Source organism: Leopardus geoffroyi, chromosome B1 (assembly GCF_018350155.1).
Source record: "Leopardus geoffroyi isolate Oge1 chromosome B1, O.geoffroyi_Oge1_pat1.0, whole genome shotgun sequence".
Taxonomy (NCBI): Eukaryota; Metazoa; Chordata; class Mammalia; order Carnivora; family Felidae; genus Leopardus; species Leopardus geoffroyi.
The window spans coordinates 146,803,968-146,826,446 of NC_059327.1; the positions used below are offsets into that span (position 1 = coordinate 146,803,968).

At 39.8% G+C, this 22,479-nt stretch overlaps 1 protein-coding gene and 1 long non-coding RNA gene across 5 annotated transcripts in view; one reads left to right on the top strand and one right to left on the bottom strand.

The window, feature by feature from the left end:
- The window catches only part of ADAMTS3 (ADAM metallopeptidase with thrombospondin type 1 motif 3), a 263,903-nt gene that overhangs the window by 10,769 nt on the left and 230,655 nt on the right, over positions 1-22,479 (top strand). For both annotated transcript variants that reach the window (XM_045473790.1, XM_045473791.1), the window contains exon 3: positions 11,128-11,537. In XM_045473790.1, the coding sequence (XP_045329746.1) occupies positions 11,128-11,537 (410 nt within the window). The remainder of the gene's footprint in view (positions 1-11,127; positions 11,538-22,479) is intronic.
- LOC123595886 overlaps positions 80-22,479 on the bottom strand; it is a 39,239-nt gene continuing 16,839 nt past the window's right edge. For all 3 annotated transcript variants that reach the window (XR_006711419.1, XR_006711421.1, XR_006711420.1), the window contains 2 exons: positions 17,587-22,139; positions 80-1,739 (listed from right to left, as the gene is read on the bottom strand). This is a non-coding gene — a long non-coding RNA (uncharacterized LOC123595886). The remainder of the gene's footprint in view (positions 1,740-17,586; positions 22,140-22,479) is intronic.

Below are 22,479 nucleotides of genomic sequence, written 5' to 3' on the forward strand. Positions count from 1 at the left end.
AGAGAATCCCAAGAAGCCTCCACGCTGTCACCACAGAGCTGGATGTGGGCTGGATCTCATGAACCAGGAGATCATGACCTAAGCCCAAAATCAAGAGTCAGATTCTTGACTGACTGAGCCACCCAGGTGCTCCAGTTGGCCTTTAAATAGGGAGACTATCCTGGATTATTGGGGGGTGTCCTGAGAAGTGGAAGAGGGAGACCATAGAGACAAAAGTAGAGAGATGGCAGCATAAGACAGACTTGGTCTGATGGTTCTGGCTTTGAGGATGAAGGAAGGGAACCATAGGCCAGGGAATGCAGGTGACCTCTGGAAGCTGGAAAAAGTCAAGGAAACAGATTATTCCCAGTGGTTCTTGAAGAAATGCAGCCCTGTGAACACCCATGTGACCTATTGCAGACTCCTGACCTCCAGAACTGTAGGAGAACTGTAGGAGAACTGTAGATAACTGTAGGATAACTCCTGACCTCCAGAACTGTGTTTCAAGTGGCCGAGTTTGTGGCTGTTTGTTACAACAGCAATAGGAAGCTACTAGAGTGGCCCAGTGGACTGTCCCAGTTTCTCATACCTTTGTCATACTGTTAGCCAGACGACTTTAGATTTGGAAAATATAATCACCACAAGGAAGCTTCAGGGAAAACCTTTAAAATGCTATTCACGTTTCTTATCTGTCATATTTTCCTAAGCTTTTGGCCCTGGGGACAAATGCTCATTTTCCTGGCTTTAAATTCTAGGCTCAATATTAGTCTTTCAAGGTATTATCTATCAAAAAATTGTGAGACGTATGAGAAATATTAATGTATAGAACGTCTAATACAGCTCTTGAGTCTGTGAAACGTCCAGTGATGATAAATATAACCGGTAGACGTCCTTCTTTAAAGCTAAGATCAGAATGTTAACTTTTTGGCATTGGGGCCTCACATTAAAAAAACACAAAAACCAAAAGACTCCTCTATTTGTTATTCTGTTATTGATTATTTGATCCTTTTAACATGTGGCAAACAAAGAAAATACTTGGACATTTTTCTTTAAAACATTTTTTTTGACTTTTTTTTTTTTTTTTTTTTCCTTCAAAGATCTTCTCTTACCTGGTGTCATGTTCTGGAACACCAAAGAATGTGCTGTTCTTTCCTAAGTGACTCTCTTGAACATAAACATTGTGCAATTGCAATAAATATTTATGAAAAAGCCAGATTTTAAAAAAAATGAGGAGAATTTTTAAGTTCACAACTATTTGTTCTTTCTTGATGAATAAAAAAAAAAGCAAGCTTTTTTTTTTTTTTTTTTTTTCTCCCCTCCAATAGCTTGATGAAAAATGTTTGACTGTGAAAGTAGGTTTGCAATGAAAATAAAAGACTTCAAAGAGTTTCTCTGGCTTGCGGTGATAAGAGCCTAGAGGAGATGAAGTGAGGAAAAGAATTTGGCTGTGTTCAGAAGTTTAGCATGTGTCACAACTAACTTTTAGTTGCCTTTGAATGAAGATGGGTCCCCTTCTCTGTTTGTGTTTACAGCCTTGGGAAGCCCTTCAGTGTGTGGTGCCCTCTTTAACGTCCACTCATCACCCTGCTCACATCTTTCCTGGAGCAGCTGGCTCCTGTCATTTCTGATGAAAGTCATTCTCCTACCCGCAGCTCAGGATTTGGAAATGTTGTTGTTGGAGCTGCTTCTTTAGCAGATCTTGAAAATGCTTATTTGATTTCATTCTTGTGGCCAGATTGTTGCATACTGAAAGTTTATACCTGAAAAAGGAAATTGCCTGTGTGAACTGTCTCTTTATAGTAATCAACCAGTTCTTGGGAGAGAATTTCAGCATCTGGGTAGGGTAATAGAGTATGGGTTCTTACAGCTTGCCTGAACTTCAGGCCCTTGGTTGACATGGAGCTTGGAGATTCCTTCTAACCGTATCAGAAACACCAGACTGGGGCGGGAATAGAGGTGGGTGAGGCCTGAGAGGTACTGACAGGTGGAAAGAATGTTCACTTCACTTCCAACTTCCATAGCTCTAGCTAGATGGTGATGGTCACAGTGATAATAACATCAGTTAATTTTCATCTATTAAAATCTTAATAGCTGGTATAAGCCTTTTATGTGCCTTACCACCTTATTTGAGCCCAGTTATTACCCTCATTTGACAACCTGTCAGCCTTAATTTTCATAATTTGCTTGCAGATGGCAAAATGTGCATCAGCTTGAAATGAGAATTCAAACACAGTGCTTTCCGACTCCAGACCTTTAGTACTCAACCATCATACCCTCCCTGCTCCCTTCCTTGCTTGGGAACTCAAACCACATTGCATCAACCACAAGTACTCCAAAATTTTGTGTACCAGTTGTAGCTTGGGCTTAATTAGATTAGCTAAAGATTGCTGTGATATGGGCGAGCTTTGTACTGTAGTCACTTGAGGTTTTGTAATGTTGATTGTGCTACTGAATGCTTTTGTTCTCTTACTGTTCTATAGTGTGGTCTTTGAAATGTGCTAGGGGCCTTTAGTAATCTCTAGGAGATGTTTGGGTATCATTCCACAACACATAGACAGATACCAAGCTGCCTGTCCTCAGTTGTGAGCTTCTGTGACTGAATACATGAAGGTATTAAGATGATCCCAGATCACAAGCACAATGGCATACAGTGAAAGCACTCCCTCTCAAGAATCCACCTTTCCAAAAATAGCCATTGATTTTTTTTTTTTTTCTTCCAAAGACTGTTGTATGCTGGGGACATTTAAGCATAGTTAAGATGCCACACCTGTGCCCCAGGGAATTTAAAATCTCTGAAAGGACATGACGTAAGCATATAACTTTTCACCCATAGAGATTTTGTAACTTTTATCCAGACAAAGCATGACAATGAGATCTAAGACACTTAGACCATCGGTCTGTACTCTGGACAAGATAGCAGGGAAGGTTTCCTGGGAGAGATGGGCCTTGAGATAGGCCCTGTGGGCCAGGTTGGATTTGTATAGATAGAAAGCTGCAGTCCTTCCCTGGGGGCCAACAGTTGAGTAGGACTTTAAAGGCAGGCATGATTAAGTTGGGTATAGTGAGCTCATTAGAATATTTCAATAGGCTAATACGGGAGATGATATTGCAAAGAAGTTAGGGACAGAGCACAGAGGGCCTTCAATGACACTTCAGTTTTTTTTTTTTTTTTTTAATTTTTTTTTTTTTTCAACGTTTATTTATTTTTGGGACAGAGAGAGACAGAGCATGAACGGGGGAGGGGCAGAGAGAGAGGGAGACACAGAATCGGAAACAGGCTCCAGGCTCTGAGCCATCAGCCCAGAGCCCGACGCGGGGCTCGAACTCACGGACTGCGAGATCGTGACCTGGCTGAAGCCGGACGCTTAACCGACTGCGCCACCCAGGCGCCCCAACACTTCAGTTTTGATTTGGGTTCTGTTACCCCGTCTTCAAGTTTCAGCTTCTTATTTTGTGAATTGAGAGGATTTCATTAGTAGAGGTCTTTACGGCAATTTTCATGTCTAATATGGAAAAAAGCTATCAATTTTCTGAATCTGTTTTATCCTGATGTAATGATGGGCATTGAAACTATTGAGAGAGAACAACATAGCAATATTAATACCTAATGTTGACTGAGCCACTCTGGATTAGGCCATTTAATTGAAAAACAATTTTTTTAAATGTTTATTTATTTTTGATAGAGACAGAACACAAGCAGGGGAGGGGCAGAGAGAGAGGGAGACACAGAATCTGAAGCAGGCTCCAGGCTCTTTGTCAGCACCAAAGCCTGACGGGGGCTTGAATTCAGGACCCATGAGATCATCACCTGAGTTGAAGTCAGCCTCTTAACCCTTTGAGCCACCCTAGGCGCCCCTAGGCCATTTAATTTTGATGAATCTATGAATGGGATGCTGTTATCCTCATTTTACAGATGAGCACTGACATGAAAGTCTTAAGTGACCAAAATCACAAAGGTAGTAAGTAGTAGAATTTAAGCCTTTTAAATGTGGGACTTTAAAATAGTTTTCCTGGCAGTAATTGAGACAGTGTTTTGGTACAATTGATATAATATTTGGTAGTGAGAAATTATGTCAGGGACTTTGGATTCGGTACCTTGTTGGTTTGCAGTGTATAGCAAGGAGGACTTAAAGTGATTGGAAGAGATGGGATGAATTTGAGAGCAATTTCTAAGAAGAAATCATGAGGACTAGAATGATATTAAATGGGGCTGGGGGTAGGGGGAGAGTTGAAATAAAGTCAGTGTTCTAGCCTAGGGGTTTCCGAGACTCAGCATATCATGAACAGAAACAGTGACTTCAGGAAGGCAAGCTGAGTATTTAGGTGAAAATGAGAAATTTGGCTTAGATATTTTAGGGGTGCAGAGAGGGGACAACACATTATTCTAGACAGAGAACTGATATGTTTAAGTTTCAGTTTGAGGGAAGTGCCTCTTTTTTTTTTAACCTATATTTACTATTTGCCCATTATGTGCAAATACTTGGCTGAAACACAGACACGTGTTAAAAGTGTCCAAAGTCTCAGAGATGATAAAAATTTTGAAACAATTAGAAAATTCTAACTTGTTTGACATTAAAATAGAAAGTCTGATCAGTTAAAAGGTCTTCAGGCATATGAAACACAGATTGCCTCCTGAAATACTTTGTAGGTTATGTTTAATATTTGTATGTGTGTACAGACTATACAACTATCACACACACACACACACACACACACACACACCCCAGAATGTGTCTTTTTCATTCAGCACAAAGAGGAAGAAGGCATCAAGTTAAACTCTCAAATGAGGAATTTAGAGAATTAATTTTCTGACAAGAAGAATTGTTAGTGTTACGATTAGTCATCCAGTGAAGACGTGACAACACTTTTTCTTAAAGGTAGGTAGTTAGAGTTTCTGAGGAGATCCCGAATGTAAACATGCCCCTCTTACTGGCTTGAGGGAACAGGTTAGAAATAGCAAATACAAAGATATAGTAAAAATATCTTTTGCAAATAAGGCTGGGGGAACAGGAGGCTCTCACTTTGATAGGAAGTGTGCTCCCTGGGTGGGGTGTGTCAGACCCCCTGGGCTAGGGTAGGGCTCACCCCTGCTGAGGTGGAAGACAGTGTGTCTCCTATCAGGATCCTTACCGGAAGAAGAACGAGGAGGGAGTCTCTGAGCTTTGCAAACTTCTTATTTTCCGAGACTTATCAATCATATACATCACTCTTCTTCATGAGGCAGGAAGTGGGGTGGTAGAGTTGGGGTGAGGGGGTGGGGTAGGGGCGTGGGTGGGGAGAAGGGTGAGGCAAGGAATGGAGAGGCCCAGAAGAGTCAGAGAAAGATCTCTCTTCACAGAGAACAGGAGCAGGTTAAAGGCATTCCACCTCTAACTTAAAAAAAAAAAAAAAAATCAATCTACTTGAGATGCCTTTATTGTAAGAAAGAGGCAAAGATGAGATGATTTTCAAGGTCTTTTTTTTTTTTTTTGACCTGAAGAGATATTCTGTGAATATCTAAAGGGATTGCGGAGTGGGACTGATTTCCTGCTGCTTGCTTCTAAGTCTGAAGGTCTCTGTGTCTGCACTCCAGGAGGTCGGTTTTAATGGTTAGATCTACTTTTTGGTCCTTAGTAGGTTAAATATAAGACCTAGATACTATGAAATGTTTGATTTACTGGTCAGCAAGAGTTGTGAGAAATAGATACAATGTGTGCAAGCAAAATTCTGGCTATAGAAGTATATGACAACTTGTGTAGTTGGCTGTCTTTGCTTGGTGGTAAATTACTATTTGGGGAAAAGATGAAAGATGGTACATTCTAATTTTAGGTACACCCTCAGGCTCAAACTTGGCTCTCATTCATTCATTCACAGGTATTTATTGAGTGACCTCAGGCTCTATTTTAGGCACTGGAGAGCAATAGTAAAGAGAACAGGTAAAAATCTGTACCCTCCTGAAGCTTATATGTTAGTGGGAGAAACAATAGATAAGTAAACATAAAAACAAGTATAGGATGTCAGATACTGACAAGTTTTGTGAAGAAAAGTAAAATGGCTAAGGGGATAGACAGGACACACCTCACTGAGAGGGCCACATTAAAGCAAAAACCTGAAGGAATGGACAGGTGAGTCATTCAGGTCACCTCGGGAGGAGATCCCAGGGGAAAGCAAGCACAGTGAGTAACCTTGAGATGTGAGCGTTCTCAGTGTCAGGCTGTGGGACAGAGTAAAACCCATTTTACTTTGGGTTGGATTTTGAGAAGAGTGCCTTGTCTTGCCACTTCAATGACTCTAGCTCTATTTTGAGGATAATTTATAAAGGGGAGGAGGAGTGGAAGCAAGGAGAACAGGTATGCGGCACATTCAAAACTGAGACCACTGGCTTGGACTGGGGTAGTAGCAGGGGTGGTGGTGAGCTATGGTCAGTGGAGATATCTCGAAGGCTGAGTCATTAGAATTTGTTGAAAGATTTGTTTTGTGAGGTGATAAGAGCTAAGGATAGTTTAGTCAAGTTTTTGTTCTGAGTAGCTGGGAGGATAGAGTTGCCAATTATTGATTTGGGAGGAGAGACATAGGAAGTTTACTTTTGGAAATATTAAGTTGAGATGCTTAGGGAATATCTACATGGAGAGGATCCATAGGCAATGGAGTTGACAACAGAGGAGCCCATGGATGAAGCCGGAGCTGGAGATGAAGGATTGTGAAGGCACTCTCAAACCCATGGGATGGGATGAATTCACCATGCACGGGGGGGTAGATGCAGAAGAGAGGAGTCCATGGACCAGATCCTGCAGCACTGTGGTGTTATGCCAGTCATGGAGGATGGAGGGGAGACCACTGAGGAAAGAGGAGAGCCAGAAGATGTCCTGGAAGCTAAAGAAAGAACATATTTCAAGAAGGAAAGAGAGATGAGCTGGGTCAGAATCTGCTGATACGGCAAGTAAGGAGATAGAGTCTTGGCCATTGGTTTCAGCAAGATGGGGTCGCTAGTGACCTCTAGAGCCTAATTGGGTCAGGCTTAAGGAAGAGCAGGAATGGGAAGACAGGACTTGGAGACATCTGTTGTAGTCAGTCTTTTCAAGTGCTTTGCTATGAAGAGTAGTGAAGTGATGGGGTATCAGCTAGAGAGAACTGTGGCGTCAAGAGGGTTTTTATTAAAGATGGGAGATAGGATGGCAGCTTACTAGTTTGATGGTCGGAATGATCTAGTGAAGTGGGGAAACTGATGAGGAAAGAAGAGAGGACAGTTGCAGAAATTGTTTTTGCAAAGGCCAGAGGGGCTAGGATATGGTGCACAACTGGAGGATTTGCTCCTGGGTAAGATCACAGACAGCTCATCCACAGCACCTGGAGGGAGGTGGACCATGTGTGTGTAGACACCAGGCGGTTGGGGAAGGTTCACTGCATCTGAGTCCTGCTTGGGTACCTAGTGACCACAGTGTGGCTTTATAGTGGCTCTGCCCATTTGTGCTTGTAGAATTTATGGCCCACGAAAACCTTCACATACCTATTGCTGTGGCCCTCAGCCATCTCTGCTGACAGTTGTATAGTTTCACATTTTAAAATTGCACATGGGCAATATTTTAATGCGTAGCCCACTTACATTTAACAGTAGCTAATATGTATTGCATCTTCTGCATAATCGCGTAATCTCATTTAAACCTCTTTCTAAGTCTGTGAAGTTGGAACTATTACTAGCCTCCAGGTAACACCTGAGGACACTGAGCCTAAGAGAAAGCAAAGTTCTTTGTTTTGACTTAACTTGCTTCCCGACAGTGTGGTTCCTTCCTTAACCATTGGCTGTGCTGCTTTGTGGAAGTATTTGGACCTATGAAGTGTGTCATTTCTAATTATAGTAAATTGACACTGGATATAATTTAATTTGCTTGTGTAATTATAATCTGAGATTAAAATACTTTTGATAGCTCTGAGCTTTCCTCACCCCCCGCCCCCTTTTTTCTCCCAAAGACGGAGGATTTGAGAGTCTTTTACAGAAATGTTTGAAGCTACGCTGGAGGAAAAATTGGTTGGCTGGCTGCGAGTAGACAAGACGTTGTCATTCGTGTGGTGGGTTTCCTTTATAAGTCAGATCTTAAATTAGAAATCAGCAGCAAGATGTTCCATCTATTCTGAAGTGAGTAAGAGCACAGGAGCATGGTCTTCAGTCAGAATGATCATAATTGAAATTTTCCTTCGGCTTCTTGCTTGCTACGTGTCAAGCCTTCCGGGCTTGCTTTCTCATTTGTAACCCAGGGATAATAACATCTACCTACTGCGATTGTTGTGAGAATGAGGGATGGGAGAGTCTTGAGCATAAAGCGCAGTGCCCAGTATTTATCCTGCCAATAAAGGCAGGTAGCCTGGTAGCTCCTTTGTCAGTTCTGCCAGCTACTGTCCAGGGGGATGGTGGCCTGAGGGTTTACTGAGTGCATCTTTTCCCTTGGTTACCTTACTTCCCAACTGGAGGATTACCCATGGCAGGTTTAATTTCAGCAGTGTGTCTTATGTGTGCATGTTTGGAATGATTTGTCACTTAGCATCAGAGAAGACAAGGCTCTAAAGAAATAGGCCGTCTTTATTTTGAATAAAAATGCAGAGCATACTGTCTGACAGTGGAAAAATGGAACTGTCCCAGAGAGTCTGGGATGCATGGTTTGCCGTAAGCCTGCGGCTCTGCGTGTCCTCGTGGGTGTGGAGGAGTCTCCTTGAATTCTCCCTAAATTTTCTAGTGGTCCGGTCACTTAATCCAGGCATCAGTATATTGTCTAGACTTTGGTTGTGTGAATTCCCTTCAGTGGAGATGGGAAATCTCCTTCCCTTGAAAGAGTAAACACATGGTTAGAGAACGAGTTATAACTGGGATTACTTGTGCAGCCAGACACCCCTGGGCCTTGGGTAGTTTGTCTTGTGAGTTAGAGTGTCGCAGCACAGACAAAGCAAAGGCTCTCTGGTGACCTGCATCACTAACTTAATACGTGTTAAACAGATCCTACCGACAGGAGACCCTGGCATGTACAGAATCTTGTATTAGATGACATCGGAATTAGCAAGCTGAATGGGGAAGTTTCTCGTCCTTAAGGAATTGAAACTTAAATTTGGGACAGGCTTTGTCAGTCCCCATCCAAGAGCCTGATTCATCGCTTACTGTGGAAACCGTCCCCTCCATCACTCTGCTCCTGTGATGCTTGAGTCTATTCCATAAAATTTAGAGTTCTTTCTATAAACCAGAAGCGACAAAAGTATTCCCCATGGATTTGGCTGTAAGAGAGGCCACATCTTTGGGTCTGTGCTTACGCTGATGCCTCGCGTGAGTCTTCGGCTGTGATAGAGCCTGCGAAACAGGGATCGTGTGCTGTTGCTGCCAGTATTGGAGTCGGCCTTCACTTTACTCTGTGATATGACAGTCCTCACTCCTCTGCCTAGTAAATATTTACAGCAGGGTCATTTGATCTGTGCACTTGATAAAGAAGGATATTTTGTTTAAATACATTGGTCACTCTAAATGGCATACTGATAACAAACATGCACTCAAAGAATTTCCAAGTTGCAAAATACCTTCATTTGTCTTCTGGTATTTTATACATTGTTTGAAGTATTTCAAATGCAGGAAAACAATGAAAATATTGTGTAAGGATACTTTCAGATCACAGGTTGTAGGTTCAGTTATGAGGCATTACACTTTCATTTATTGGATGACATACACGCAATTCCTCTAGGTGAGAAGTATTTGTGGATCATATCATTTTTTTCAGGGTACTTTTACACACTGCAAGACTGGTCTTAGGCTAGAATCATGAAGGTGGGGAGCTTTTTAACTTCTGTTATCAGATTTTGCTTGCCTTCTTTTCTCGAAAATCTTTGTCCTCCTCATTTTCTTTTCCAGTATCCATGGTCTTTTGCTTCAGAATCATTTCCAGTAAGGGATGAGTGGTTTATTCAATGTGCTATCTTTCTCAAGGATGTTTGCATTTTAGCAGACATAACGCATTTGGCTAAACTAGGGCAATTAATTGTGAAATTAAGCTTAACATGTAGGTGGTCACTTATGCTGTAAGTAAGGTAGGCCCCAAATACACATCCATATTAAAATGAGTATTGGAGCACCTGGGTGGCTCAGGCAGTTAAACCTCTGACTTCAGCTCAGGTCACGATCTCACAGTTCGTGAATTCAAGCCCCACATCAGGCTCTGTGCTGACAGCTCAGAGTCTGGATCTTGCTTTGGATTCTGAGTCTCCCTCTCACTCTACCCCTCCCCCGCTAGTGCTCTGTCTCTCTCTCTTTCTCTCAAAAATAAATAAGCGTTAAAAAAATTAAAAAACAAAAACAAAAACAAAAAACAAGTATCTGTCCCACATAAGGAATATGGTGCAAAATGACAATGCCATTTGCTCTTAACTAACCTGCATCTCCATATTCAATTTATAGATTATGATTTCTACTTTTTTTACCCATTCTTCTCATTTTCTAAAAATGTTCTGTGATTTATGGAGCACAACTCAAATGTAGCAGAATGAGTGTATGGGCTTTGGAGTATAACTTGGATTCCTATCTGAGCTTCACAGTTGCTTGACCTTGGACACATACTTCCTGAATCTCAGTTTCCTCACCTGTGAAGTGTGATTGTTAGGGTTGTTATGATGGAAAAAATATGTGTAAACGACAACACCATAAACTACAGTGTATAAAGTATAGGCCTATGGTAAATGCAACATAAGGTTGCTATTTTAATCAGTAATACTTCTAGGAGTCTTAAAGGGAAAAAATAAAACAATCAAAAAATTTCCTCTACATAATAACAAGTTTGTTAAACATTTGTAGCAGGTGTCAGTTGTGCCAGTAATAAATTAATTGGGAGCATGTATTGATTATAAGCAAGCCAGATATAGTTTATGAAAACGTATTATGTCCTCAAACATGTAATGTGATATGAATATTCACATTGTAATACATTTTTTAAAATAAAATGATTCATTGAACACAGAGTTACAGAAATATATTTGAGAAATGATTTAAGTTCCCAAAATTTCATACTTAGGAGATGGTTCGGGAACATATATATTTTGCAAGTTGAGGTACAGTCTTGTGAGGTGGGCACTTTATGCCTATGTTTTGTCCTCCTGTGTTCTCTTGTTGCACAGGCTTCTACAATTCTATTTTTCACCCTACAGATTTACCAAAATTAAAGAGACAGAGAGAGTATGAGCTGGTGACTCCAGTCAGCACAGATTTTGAAGGACACTATCTCTCCCATATTCTTTCTGCAAATCACAAAAAGAGGTCAACGAGGGACGTGTCTTCCAACTCTGAGCAATTGTTCTTTAACATCACAGCATTCGGAAGAGACTTTCATCTGCGACTAAAGCGCAACACTCAGCTGGTAGCTCCTGGGGCTGTTGTGGAATGGCATGAGACCTCTCTGGTGCCTAGGAATATAACCAACCCCAATAATGATCATCAAGCAGGAAATGCTTCAGAAAGAATCTGGAAAACAGAGCCTTTGCAGACTAACTGTGCTTATGTTGGTGACATCATGGACATTCCAGGAACCTCTGTTGCCATTAGCAACTGTGATGGTCTGGTAAGACTTATTCCCTTTTGTGCGTGTGTGTTTGCAGGTGTTAGGGAGTGCAGCATGGTTTCAGGGTGGCTTAGTAGGTAGAGGTAGAAAGGAAGTCTTATTGTTATATTTTAAGTTCAGGAAGAAGCATTAGAAAGCATTTTACTGTCAAAGATGTGTATGTTGGCTTAATTTTGACATGAAGACAACATTATTCCAAGAAAAAAAAGATAACCTGTTTTTATCTTTTTTTTTTTTTTTTGCTTATATTTTCACTTGTGTTACTTTGGGGAATTTTATTTCCTTATTTCTTTCAAAGCATTATGAAAATTTTCTAAAGAAATGTAGATTCCTCCAAAATGATAGTATTTCACTTCTTATGTGGAAACTTTGGATATCTTCTTAAAGAAAGTATTTTGAATGCATTCTTTCACTTCCCCACAGAATGCTAAAATGGGAAATGAGCAGATACTTTGTCAGAATTTGTTCAAATAGCATTACTTTACAAACATGAGATGTAGTTCCTTCTGCATTGCGGCTTTGAATCAGTTTTTTCTTTATTTTCAAATAAAATACCCATATATTGCTCTTCAGTTTTGTTGTTGAGGCCAGTAGTAACTGACCCTTCTTTACATACCCCGCAGATGTGAAATATTTTTATTTGTTTTGTATCTCCAGATGCCATTTGAAAAGTGTGTCAGTGTTTATGCCTCTTCCATCCACAGTTGACTCCAAGTCTTTGTTCAAAAAAGCAACCATTTTTCTATCTATGGTGGCCAGGCTGCTGTTTCTTGGGAGTTATTCCCAAGAGCTATTCCCTTTGTTTTGTCACTCTTCTGGGAGTTCTCAAAATATTCCTTGTGTTCCTGCTTGTGATTATTCTACTTTGGCTGGTCTTCCAAAAATACCATTAATTTTTTGCTATTGTTGTTTGTTCTATGCATAGGCCCAACCCAGAGGAGTTATGATACATATGTTTTATCAAATGCTAGTTAGGTCATTGTTTTAGGCTTTTTTTCTACAGTCTTGTACTGCCTCCTGATGTTCTGTAGGCTTTTAAAATCCCGCTCAGAAAACTGAATAGAACAGGTCCATGTTTTCAAGTTGGATTCCATTAGGTTAGGATCTCTATATATATATGCTCACATTTGGTGCTAGGTGGTATTCTGGGGTCTGAAGGCATAAGGAATCTCTCAGATTCTTCTCATTCTACACAAAGGTTGAATAGATGGGAATTATGAAGTCACTGACTGGGAAATAAAGAAACACTTTCTAGAGGACTAAGTTTAAAGTAATTCATTGAGAGAGCTTGATTCAGTACTACTAAGATATAAAAGAAAATAAGTTATATAAAAGGTACTGTTTTATAATACTTGTAAGTAAAATATATTGAGTGTAAAACTTAATTCAGTGTTATTTTTTAGTTTTCTAGCATAAAAAAGTATGTACTTTTTATTTTCCTAGTTAAGATTTGAGATGTGGGATATTAGCTTGAAAATCAGTTTAAAGAAGGTAAAAAGGCAAAGAAAGCATTTTTAAACCTGACCAAGAAATCAGTATTTTTCTTTTTTTTTAATTTTTTTTTTTCAACGTTTATTTATTTTTGGGACAGAGAGAGACAGAGCATGAACGGGGGAGGGGCAGAGAGAGAGGGAGACACAGAATCGGAAACAGGCTCCAGGCTCTGAGCCATCAGCCCAGAGCCCGACGCGGGGCTCGAACTCCCGGACCGCGAGATCGTGACCTGGCTGAAGTCGGACGCTTAACCGACTGCGCCACCCAGGCGCCCCAGTATTTTTCTTACTGTACAAGTCAAATGATCTAATCACAGAGACAGAATCTGGGGCAATAACACATTGTTATAAGGAAGAGGAAAATATAGAGTAGGAATGAATGTTAATTATTAGGATTCTTTAATTTCTCACTTTTAAGATACAGTGTAAACATCATGTATGCATGGATGTTGAGTGCGTGTCTGTACTACATTGCAAGTATTCATTTGTTCCATTATTTGACCCATCAGTTAATTAATTAAATAATATTTGTGGGAGCCAGTAACGGACTGAGTGCTATTCTAGGCACTGTGAAATGGTGAAAGGAATAATGGTTACCATCCTACAGCTCAAAGACGTCAAATTTGCCATAGAATTTAAGTGTCAAAATATATGGCATATGTATGTAGAGTAGCGTCGTGTTTAACTTGAAAAATTGTAGTTAAGGGAAATATCTTCTGGAGAGAGTTTATGGATAGGGCAGAGTTTTGAGCCAGAGATAAGTGGCTCAGACCTTCAGCTTGATCCAGGAAAAGGGTGGGTCTGGCCTGCAGAGAAGGCAGTACTGACGATGTGGGTATGTGAAATGAGGCCTTTTCTAGAGTTTCCAGCTCAGAGTAGCCATGTGCCAGGAGGAGGAGTGAAGATGAGGGCAGGAAGAGCAGTGAGCAGGGTCGTGGAGAGCACATCACCAGACTGGAGGGATAACACCAGGACCACTTTATTGAGCTGGGGACAAATTCAAAGAATTGCAGGATTGCATTGGATGGGATAAGCCCTTAGCAGAGATGAAGTAGGAAGTTCAGTTGAAGGGAATGTAAATAAACTTGGCTGATTCCTGAGCCCATTTTCCCCTTTAACTGGCAAGGAAGGGATTTAAGCTTGACCTTTCTTGACCTTAGAAAGGGAAGCTGGGATACTGAGATAACATAGATGCCTGAGGATTAACCTGATGGGTTATGAAGCCATTGCCCTGGGAGGCTCTGATTTTTTAAAAATATATTTTTTTAAGTTTATTATTTTCAGAGAGAGACAGAGTGTGAGTGGGGGATGGGAAGAGAGAGAGGGAGACAGAATCCAAAGCAGACTCCAGGCTCTGAGCTGACAGCACAGAGCCCAACATGGGGCTCGAACCCACGAACTGTGAGATCATGACCTGAGCCAAAGTCGGATGCTTAACTGACTGAACCACCCAGGTACCCCTGGGAGGCTCTGATTATAATCGACCAATGGAAAAATCCCAGCCCAGCAAGTATATAGTTAAGTCTGTACTGAAGCTCTACCTGGACTAGAAGTGTAATCCTTTTGGTTATGTTGATTTTAGATGGCATTCCAGTGATCTGACTTTCTACATGTGGCCTTTCAAGCTGTTGCCTATAAGAAACAGCCATAGGTATTTATTTTTCACTAAGATTGGGGGCTCTATAGCAAGGCCTTCTGAGTGAAACGCCTTACATCTCTTTTCTCTTATGTAACCTGTGGCATGCTATGTGAGTTTGAAATGGGCCTCACTCTCAGAATTAGTTTGTAGTAAAGAATGCTTTAATTTAATTTAAAAACCAATGGTCCTCAAAGTGTGTCTACAGACTCAGGCTTGTGAAAAGAGAAATACCAAAAGTGAGACTATATATATAGAAACTCTTATACCAATTTGGCAATTATTGTATTTGCATTGGGCCTGATAATAAAATAAAAATGGGGCTTGTGTTTTGCATTTTATCATTTAATTTTTCTAGTAATTAATTTTCGTTGTATTTTACAAAATAGTCCAAGACCAATTGGGAGAAAGAAAATGGTTTCTTCACCACAGATAGTTTACAAAGCAAGCAATGACACTTAGGTGTTTTTACTCCTCTGGACATCAGATACTTGACTGAAATAGTAAGGTATAGTCTACCTATCCCAGGTAACTATATGAAATGATCACAGGAAAGGTACTTTAATATAGGTGTTATTTAAGAAGACAGAAAAATGCCTTGAGTGACATATCCAAAGCCAATGTCTAGAATTCGACCTAGACATAGATATGCATAGTAACTAATATATTACTCTCTGGGTTTCTGAAATCAGCATCAGAGTCTTCTGCAGAAAGGAATTGACACTGGTTCTTACCCAGTGTGGCCAAGAATAATATCTGTTCCTGACTAGTGTGACCTTTTCCTGTTCTGTGCAAGATGATCAGTTATGAGTGACTACTGATTCTTTACCATTTACAGCTTTTTCCTGCTCTAGTCTATCCTACTTATAGGTAAGACCTATTGAGATGTTTAGTCATTGAATTGCCCCTGCTTTCTGATAGCATCCAACAGAGAACAAAGCCCCGCTTCTCTAGACTTCCCCCAAATTACCCAACGGAAGCCTGAGTCCTGCTAATAGGTTCTTTCTAATGCTCTCTTACTGAAATGCTCGTGGTTCCCTCTGGTGTGCATTCTCCCTCCATGCAACATGTAATAAACCCAGCTCGTCCACTACAGATGTGCTGCTGGTGGTCTTTGGCTAGAGGGTGTTGATGTGCTTTACCTCTCTGCTTCTACATTTCTGAAATTTCACACACTTCTTAGTGGGAAGACACTTCTGGCTGAGAATCTCAGCTGAAAATAGATTTCTTTATTCCACAGAGCCCTGGCATTTATTCTGTAACACCATTAAATCTCCCCTGTGAGCAGTGGCAGCTCACAATCATATTTTGTGGTCTATAAATGTGCCAAAATAAAGGGTTGTTTGGTTAGTAGGCTTTATTTCATGTATTTCATAACATAAGGAAACTGAATTTCTCTAGACTTGCTGGAACAATATTGCTATGTTAATTCCCCTGGATTATCATCAGAGGGAACTAGTTGGGAGTGGAAGAGCTGACTGGTAATGGTTTTCCTGGGTTATCCAGCTCAGTGATTTCCTTGTGGGCTGGGCTTATGATCAAGGGAGTGTATCTAGGACAGAAGTTTTCAGCATTTCAGAAGAACATTTGGAATTCTTCCTTCAAATGAAATCACTAGGGGTTATCTAAGAAAGTAATGGGTAAAACGGATAAGCTCAGGAAAGGCCTGGTTGAAACACAGTTGGGAGATACTCTCTCCTGGTGTCTCTTCTTCCTGACTCCTCCTCACTTCCGACCACTTGGAGGCTCCCTGAGATCTCCGACAGGGATCTTCACTTTTAGGGCAGAGGGTCTTGGAAGCTTGAGGTTAACAATTTGGAAACCATAAATGGTACCCCTTTCCTGAAATATCTGATAGTCACATCTGGTTAATAATGATGGCATTTTATCTTTTGTAGACTTGGGGAATGGCCAGATGAAGTCTTTGAGGACAATTGCAAACCATTAAGAAAATAGCCTTAAGATTTTCCTGCCTTAATGGGGCTCCTGGGTGGTTCAGTCGGTCAAGTGTCTGACTTCGGCTCAGGTCATGATCTCGTGCTTTGTGGCTCTGTGCTGACAGCTCAGAGCCTGGAGCATGCTTCGGACTCTGTGTCTCCTTCTCTCTCTGCCCCTCCTCTGCTCGTGCTCTGTCTCGCTCTCTCTCAAAAATAAATAAACATTAAAAAAATTAAACAAGAAAAGATTTTCCTGCCTTAATACTTTTGCTTTGGGATTTGGTCCCCTCAAAAACATGTTCTTGCCAGGCCTATTTCAGTAAGTCTAGCTGCAGATGCACTTTTTAAAAAGTCTATCTAAAATGTATTATGAGCCAGTATGCCTGGGATTAAGAATATTTGACCAGTGATTGTAAATGCAGCTCAATCTAATGAAACAAATGTTTGATACTAAAAACAGATACAAGTCTCTAGTTATTTATAGTGGATTTAGAAAAGAGCGTTTTTGAGGGCTGATCTTTAGATGCTGACATTTGAACATCTGCTTTTATGAGAAGAACCTGATGTCTGAAGGCCTGTCACCTCCCTGGGAACATGTCTATGAAAGGTGTCATTTTTTTTTTTTTTTTTTTTTTTGATGGGACGGGGGGAGATCTGTATGTTTATGATTTACATGAAGATTTCAGAGACCTGAGAAGATTGCAGGAAAAATGGACTGAAACCTTGTTTTATCCCCGGGCACCTACACCAGGCTGTTTGAGCAATACAAGACTAGATAAAGCTCAAAGCCCCCATACCCTTTAATTTCCAGAAACAGAAGGACAAAAACAGCAGCTGACACTGGCCCCTTTCAAAATTAAGAATGGATGGAAGTTCTCGAGTTCAATTAGTCTGGGAGAACCAGTACCCCGACAGGCCTCATTGCTTCTTTCCTGAGATTTGGTTAAGCTGTGATCCTTTGGGAGCTGACAGTACTTACGTACCTTAGTTGTGTGTCCCCGCTTATGCCAGGTGTGCATGGTTGGGTACATCTCCCACTCTGCCTCCTTTCTCAGATATATAGGCAGCCAGTGTGTGCATATCCGGGGGAAAGAGGCAAGGTTTGGCATCGTCCTTGATCATTTTCACATTTTGTATCTGATTTGCATAAGTCGAAAATCATACATATGTCAAGTCTTTCCTGATTTTTTTGGCTCTATTTCTCCTGTGTGATTTAGTTGATCTTCTACAAAGAATATCCAAGGACGCAGGCTTGGAATAAAGTAGGAAGTGGAAAAAAAAAAAAAAAAAACCATCAGAAGTGTTTTTAAATTTAAAAAATATTTCTTTATTATAGCTTTTTGTAGTTCATCTCCGTTTTTATCTCAATTTTCTATATAAATATCACCGGTTCAGTGCTGATTATTTGCTTTACATCATTTTGATTATGATTTGTTTTTACTTTATGTCCTTTCACTTTGGTGTAGTAAATTTTTAAAAAATAAGATTTAAAGATGAGTTAAAAAATCAGGGGAAAATGTAAAGATACTGCTGCAAATCTGTCTGTGGACAGACGTGGACAAACAAAATAAAAGCAGCAGCAGAGGTACTTTTTCTTTCTGCTGTCAGCTTGGGAAGTAATGCTTCTTCTTCTTGCCAGTGTCTTGACAACCATGACTTCATTAAAACTCTAATACAGATTTTTTGAAGATAGTCAAGACATGCCTTAAACCTGTGAAAATAGTGCTGACCACATCTGAAAGTACCTTCTGTTAGTAAATCACCATAAAACAAGAACAAAAGGACATCCTGGTGTTGATATGATGCCCTTGTGCATAATCATGTTTTGAGGTCAGAGTTCTTGCTAACTAAATCCAGCCTCAAAGTTTTCAACTTTGAAGAAACTGTGTTATTCTTTTGACTTAATCTTTGCTTCCAGGAATACTGATCCCAAGGTAAAGCATTTTGAAGCACTGGGGTATGTAAAGTGCTGTACCGATTGCTGTGGTAAATAGTGAGGGAAATCAGGCATAGCCTTTGTCTCCCGAGGGCTCTGGAAATAAGATGTGCAAAAGCAGAACCGAAGTACAAGGCAGAAAGTTTTATATGTTGTAAGACTAGACCAGATGAAATGTGAGAGCTTGGATGGTGGAACAATGATTTCTGCCTGGAAGGATGTTAGAAGGCTTCTTGGAGGAAGCAATATTTGTGAAACAAGAGAATTGGAAAGGTGAGCATTTATGTTACAGTGATCCCTGATGATGGTGGGGACGGGATGGGTAGGAGGAGGAGCCTCGGAGGAACATAGGGGTCTTGTTGGAGGTCCACCTGTGATGGCCCTAAGAACAAAGGGGAAAAGGGGAAGTTGATTTCATGAACTTTGTAACATATAAAACCAATACAGAGGAGGGCCAGTATTAATCCAAATACAGGGCCAGATGATACAAAAGGGAGAAAGAAAAAGGAGCATACATCAGTGACTGTGTCATTGAGATTAGCAAGTTTGCATGGGTATTCAGGATGGAAGGTGGGCAAGATTCTTGTTCCTTAATTATGTTGCTTTTCTTCATAGAAAAGTCATGAAGTCATGAGGCCTTTTTGTGTGGAGTTTAGGGAGGTTTTTTTCTTAGTCACTTTTTTTCTAGAATTTGTTCCCTAAATTTTATCCCAGAGGGTTATGAAATTTGACTTTGAAAAATCTGACTTCTCAGATCTTCGTCCAGGTTCTTCAACTTTTCAAGTTTGATCAGTGATTGTGCCATTTAGGAAGCTTCCTGCTAAGACTATTATTTTTTCCATCTGAAATGTTTTCCTCACTTTCTTATTATATTTACTCTATGTTCATATCCTCTACTTCTTTTCATTCTCCAAGGAGTGTTCCTAATGTCATTTTAGTGGTATCAGCAAAACCTTGGATTGCGAGTAACTTGTTCTACAAGTGTTCTGCAAGGCAAGCAAACATTTCTAATAAATTTTAACTTGATGATCGAGCAATATCTTGCAATATGAGTAGTACCTGGTCCCGAATGTCACATGATCATAACGGAGCCAATGGTTCTTGAAATTCTCTTTGATATGCGAGAGCTTTGGAATACAAGCATGTTTCTGGAACAAATTATGCTCACAAACCGAGATTTAACTGTATTTGTTTACAATGCACTACTATAAAGATAGTAAAAAAAAATTGATGGGGTGATGGGTGGCTCAGTTGGTTAAGTTTCTGACTCTTGATTTTGGCTCAGGTCATGATCTCACGATTTGTGAGTTTGAGTCCCACATCGGGCTCCTTGCTGACAGAACAGATACTGCTTGGGATTCTTTCTCTCCCCCTTTCTCTTCCCCTTCCTTGCTCATCCCGCCCCCCCCTCAAAATAAATAAATAAACTTAACTTTTTTTTTAAAAAAGAAAGTAAAAAATTTGAGCATAAAGAGTAATTAGATCAGCTTGACTTAAGTCTCAAAAAAGAAAACAAAAATAACTGAATAGATGTATTATATTTGATATTAAATCTCATCTTGTATCATTTATAGTATTTGTACTCTATAGCTATATATGTATTTGTGTGTATATAGAAATATATATATGCACAGACACACACATATAAACACATATGTACACATCTTTATGGCAAGCCATAGAAAAGGGAGAGAAAATCAATGTTTAATAAAATACTTTGATTTGAACACCAGTGACAGAATTTGATGTTAGGTTGTAGAGTTGGTGGCAGAGCTATATTGGCATGTGGGTCTAGTGGCAACAAAGCCCATGACAGTTCTATTACCCCAAGCTACCTAAATGTGCCTCTCACAATGTGGGTTGTTGACAAGAATGAACGACTTGAATTGACTTGTATGTTTTTAACACTGCTGGAATAACAGCAGTGTTAATCAGAAATACAATTGAAAAGTGAGGTTGTAACCTATTGTTGTTAGTCTACAACAGTGAAATTGCAAAAAATTTTGGAATAGAAAATCTATTGTACTTTTTATTCAGGTAGTCAGGCTTTGGGAATTCTTTGTCTCTAAAACAAGGGACTTTGATCACCTGGTGTTTTTTTTTTAATTATTTTCAAAAGAGTTGATTAATTTTTAAGCAATACCAGACTACACTAAATGTATCAACACATTATCATTAGTCTTAGTGTGGTTTGTGAGTCCTTTGATGGACTCTTCCATAATTGTAATACATTTCTGAAAATTCTAGTTTATTGATTAAAGAAAAAGGGATATATAAGTGCACTGAGGTCTAACTTCAGAGTTCGTAATGTTAAAAAAAAAAAGGACATTATATATAGCCTGATATGTTTTGAAAAGCATTATCTAGATTGTTATAGCCTACTTTTATAAAATGCTTACAAGGTGTTTGGTTTGGAGTTTTGTAGCGAAATCGATAAACACTAATGAAGAGGAACCCCAGCTAAGTTATTTAGAGTTACGATACTATGAAACAGTTCAGTTTGGAAAAATGTAACTACTATTGGTGACAGATGTCAACACGTGTGAAATGGTTGAGGGAAATGGCTCATGGCAAGAGTGGGCATGGCATCAGGGTAGAATCAGACAGACTTAACTCCAGTTCCCGTTCCGCCACCTACCAGCCTGTGACCTTACACAAGTGATTTAACTTTTTGGAGGTGTCTTTCCTTCAGTAAAGTGGACATCATGTCAAGGCTTTTCCAAGACTGTTAGGGCATCTTTCACACAGCCTTGTGCTTAGGAAATTGAAGATTATTACTGTCGCCCTTTTCCTTCTTTAATCAATTTAAAATTATTTGTCCTTGATATTTTGTGATTCATAATATTAGTAATGGTTTTAGTTCGCAAAATAAATACTGCAGGTGGCCAAGTCAGCCTGTGACCTAATTTATGGAAAATTCCATCTTCTCTGAAGTGAATACCTTGGTGAAAATCCTGTAACGTTCACATCACCTTCTCCACCTGAAGCAGGGCTCCTTCATTATCAGCTCTTGAGAGATACTCTAACTTTTGCCCTCCTGAAGACATCTAAGGATGGGAAACTCACTACCCTCCGTCTTATTTATATGTAGCTCTGCCAGATAGAGGAAGTCCTTTCTTAGGTTCTACTTAGAAATATGAGGTAAAGACACCTTGTTCCACTTACTAGGTTTTTCAGAGTTGAGAAAGATGTAGTAAGCATCCATGATTGGCTTCCTATTGTTATTATTATTGTAATACTTTTGTTTTATGCAGATGACCACTCAGCTGTTTCAGTGTACCTACCATGCAGGAAACTGCTTCAGGAAAATTTCCCTTTAGTCACGTGATATAGCCCATATTCCGGCTAGAATGGAATTAACCAGGCATAAGTCATAATTTTAACATTCCTCTCATGCTTTTTGTTTTGGGAAAATATTTATATTATGAACCTCAGAGTGGTACATTTTTTAGGATAGTGATAAAGAGGTCTATGGCATTAGGTGATATAAGACTGTTATTCAGAGCCTTGCCAATCTTGTTCATTTCTTATCTGTTTTATTAGGTGATGGAGGTCAATATGCTTTCTTATATCAATTTTTTTTTCCAGTCCAGAGTATTCCTTAAAACAAAACAAAACACAGCAAAGTATATGCATTTTCTACAACTCTGTGAGGCAGTTGAGGGGAATGGAGATAAAGGTGGCATGATGGGTCTCTAGCTCCAACTATCAGAAAATTCATTTTGAAAATTCATCAGCGTAAATGGCATTATCAAAATAGACTTTTGGGGTCCTGGTGAATTTTTGATCAGCTGATTTTAACTCCAGTTTAAAACGTAATAGATTTCTTGAAGGCCTACTTCTGTCTGGTGATGTCCCTAAAAGTGAAAGATTGTTATAGATTGAGAAGACTGTGCTATTAGATGCTGGGGTGTCATATGAACATAGTGGGACCCGGTCT